Source organism: Apis dorsata, unplaced genomic scaffold (genome assembly GCF_000469605.1).
Source record: "Apis dorsata unplaced genomic scaffold, Apis dorsata 1.3 scaffold_429, whole genome shotgun sequence".
Classification (NCBI taxonomy): domain Eukaryota; kingdom Metazoa; phylum Arthropoda; class Insecta; order Hymenoptera; family Apidae; genus Apis; species Apis dorsata.
This window is the reverse complement of record NW_006263682.1, coordinates 293653-297446: the sequence shown is the minus strand read 5'-3', so window position 1 is coordinate 297446 and position 3794 is coordinate 293653. Positions and strand designations below refer to the sequence as shown.

General features: G+C 20.7%; 1 protein-coding gene across 1 annotated transcript in view; it reads right to left on the bottom strand.

Annotated features, from left to right (window-relative positions):
- Positions 1-587: 587 nt before the first annotated feature.
- The window catches only part of LOC102672720 (structural maintenance of chromosomes protein 1A), a 6987-nt gene continuing 3780 nt past the window's right edge, over positions 588-3794 (bottom strand). Inside the window, 12 exon segments of the mRNA XM_006619623.2 lie at positions 588-863; positions 925-1102; positions 1280-1458; positions 1539-1718; positions 1855-2130; positions 2206-2510; positions 2626-2723; positions 2827-2984; positions 3068-3133; positions 3269-3400; positions 3502-3624; positions 3700-3794. The exon segment at positions 3700-3794 is cut by the window's right edge and continues 19 nt beyond it. Coding sequence (XP_006619686.1) covers positions 792-863; positions 925-1102; positions 1280-1458; positions 1539-1718; positions 1855-2130; positions 2206-2510; positions 2626-2723; positions 2827-2984; positions 3068-3133; positions 3269-3400; positions 3502-3624; positions 3700-3794 — 1862 coding nt within the window. The 3' untranslated portion in view covers positions 588-791.

The window sequence follows — 3794 nt, the reverse complement described above, 5'->3', positions numbered from 1 at the left end:
AAATAAAATTTGTTAAAAAATTTTAGTAATATATAGTAATATTATATAATATTTTGTATTATTAATAATATATTAATAATTATATTATTAATAATTTTTTATAATATATGGAAATATATATATTATATGATATACAAAACATAAAATATTAATATAATATTAATAAAATATTAAAATATTATTTTTAAATAATAAAATAAAAATTACTTAATTTTTTTATTACGTGATTTATATTATTTTTCAAATAAAAAATATTTTTATATATATTATAAAGGACAAACATTTAAAAACTAATAAACAGTATATTATAATAAAATTTGTTATCCTAGAAAAGTACATGTTTACAAACTTACAATATAAAAATTATGATTTAATATATGACTTAATTTTATACTTAACTTAAAAATTGACATATTATTTTAATTTCATACATAATTCTATATTTATATAAATAATTTATTATCAAACAACTTTTACATTACTAAAGGCAATTTTTCCTATTTAAATTTAATTTAAATAATAATAAAACTTTGAAAACAATTGAAATATATATTACACTATTTTTAAAAAAAAAAAAAGAGAAAAAATATTAATAAAATATTTAATAATCCAAATATTTTTTAAAAATCTTTTGACTTCACAATTTCTTTTTGAAGTCTACATAATTCATAAAATATTTTATTAAATTCCAAAATAAGAAATTTAAATATTGAACATAAAATTATTAAATGTAAAATAAAATCATAAAATAAAAAATATAATTGTAATACATAATTATATAGAAATATATCCTATGCATTAATGTGCGTGGGATATGTAGTTAAATCAAGAGTTAATACTTTACTTTCCAGACATTCACCAACCTGTAATTAAGAGAAAAAAATATAATAGTGTTATAATATATGAAAATACAGTATTACTCACATCTGGGCAAATACCAATTAATGCATCAGCATGAGAATAAAATTCTTCTTTTAAAGATATGACAATCGTTTGTAAAGAACTTGTTTTATCACGTATGTAACTAGCTACTTTTCCGATATTAGTATTATCCAATGCAGCATCAATTTCATCCAAAACAAAAAATGGTGCAGGTTGAAAACTATAGATAATATGTAAAATTATATATTAGAATTAATTTATATTTTATTTATATTTATGTTATAATATATTGATAAAAAATAACATATATTTACACTTAAATATATTAACAAAAATAAATTACAAATAAAAAATTAATATAAGATAAAAAATTAATAATTAAATTTTAGTGGATTACCTATGAATTGCAAATAATAGTGCTAATGCTGCAACAGTTTTCTCCCCACCAGATAAATTAGACATTGGTTGAAATCTTTTTCCAGGTGCTACACAATTATAATTAATACCATCTAAATAAGGTTCTTCTGGATTCTCTGGTCCAAGAAATGCTTGAGCAGATTGATTCTTTGCTAAACTCTAAAATAATATAAATATTTATATACTATTTTTTATTATATATATTTTTTATATATGTATATCATATATTTTTAACAAACCTTATAAATTGGATCAATTTCATTAGCTACATGTTCAAAACAAGCCATAAATCTATCGTGTCTTTCTTTTTTTATTTTTTCAAATTGTGTTTTTGCCTTTTTTGCTTTTTTACGAGATTGTTCAAATTCTTCATTAGTTTCTTGTAATTTCTCTTTAGCTAGATATAATTTTTGAATTGCCTGAAGAAAAATTAAAATGAAATTTTAACAATATTTATAACTATTATGATATTTGTATATCCTTATATTATTTTAAAATGAAATAAATTGATTGTTATAAAATATACATTTCTAATATTTTACAATTATTTTTTACCTTCATATTGGGAGCTTGAATACGTTGAATAGTACTTTGTAAATCATTAATTATTTTTGTCAATTTATCAGTAGTTTTTTTAATATCTTCTTCTTCTATATCCTTCAAATTTTCAGGAAGAAGAGCATAATCTATAGTTATTCGTTTTTCACGTTCATATTGTTGTTGAGTATTTAAAGATGAATCATTGTTAGTGTCTGAAGTATTAGTTGTACTAGTTTCACTAGCAATATCTTCCATATTTCCATGAAGCATTGGTATTGCAATATCTTCCATCTATATAATATTACATAATTATTTGAACAATCTTTGAAAAAATTCATAAATTGATTAATTCAATTTTCAATATACCTTGCATTGCATTAAAATAGCATGGCGTTCAGCTTTCTTTTGTTCAATTTTAGTTTCAATAGCATTCAATTGTTTTTGAGCAGCTTGTATATCTTTTGCTATTGCTCCAACTTCACGTCTAGCTTTGCCTATTTCATCTTCTTTTTGATCAACTTCCATTTTTTTTGCATTTCGTGCCGATTTCAATTGTTCCATCTGAGTTTCATCATGATCTATTTCTGCTTTTTGATTAGATTCAGTTTGTCGGGCAGACTCAAGTTTATCTTCAGCATCTTGTACGGCACGTTCCCATCGTAAAACATTACCTAAATTTTATATAAATTAATACATTATGAGTAATTTTTTAAATATATTATTATATATTTTTTAATATATTACATTTTCTAAAAATATATAGAGAAGAATTTTAATTCTACTTACTTTCCGTATCACGTTGTTTCTCAAAATCTAATTGATTATAAATACGATTACATTGATTTTCAAATTCCATTCTTTTTTTTGCTCTTTCTTGTTGTGAACTAAAAATATAATTATAAAAAATAATAATTTTATTTAATATAATTAAATTTAATTTTATAGATAATTTTTTACTAGAAACTTCGTTAAAAATATTACACATACCGTAATTCTCTTTCCTCATATTGTCGAATATTGGATACACCTATTTGTTCACAGAAGCTAGCAAATACATCATCTTCAACATTATTCATTTTTTCTTTGATGTTTTGTATTTCTTGATCTCTTTCAGCCATAGTTTTTTCAATTGCAGCTATTGCTGGCTGTATACAAAAATTGTACTAATTTAATATTTTAAAAATTTTTACATAAGTATAAAAAAATAAATATAAAAAAATCTACATACACCAAACATATTTAATTCGTTCTGAAGAGCATCTAATTCTGTTTCTAATTCTGCAATTTGTTTTTGCTGTAATAAATATAATTTCATAATCATATATTTATATAAAAGAAATTTTTATTAAATTATTGATAGATTTTTTAAAGATATTATTATTATTACATTATTATTATTATAATATGATATATAAATTATATTATTTACCGTAGCAGCCAAATCGCTTTTATTATATTTTAAACGTGTTTCCAATCCTCGTATTTGAGATTCAACTGTATTTAATTCTGATTCTTTTCGTGATTTTTTCAATGATTCACGCAATTCTTCTGTTAATTTTTCCTATAAATTTATTTAATATTTACAATTATATTTATATTACTATGATATAATTTTATATAAAATAAAATATATATAAATTGTACATGAAATTAATATCTTACTTTCTGTGCTTTTAATTGAGACATTTGTTTTTCATCCCATCTTTTTGCTTTTTTTGCAAGATCTAAACTACCACCAGATATTATTCCGGCTTTTTGATAAAATGTTCCATCTAATGCAACACACTGTAATTATATATGTATATATTATTTAATTATTATAATTCTTAAAAAAATATTCTTATAAAATAACATACATACATCATATCTTGCTTTTTTATCCATTTCATAAGCTACTTTATTTGCATCTTCAGGTGTTTCACATACAAGTGCATTGTTTGTAGCAAATAATACAG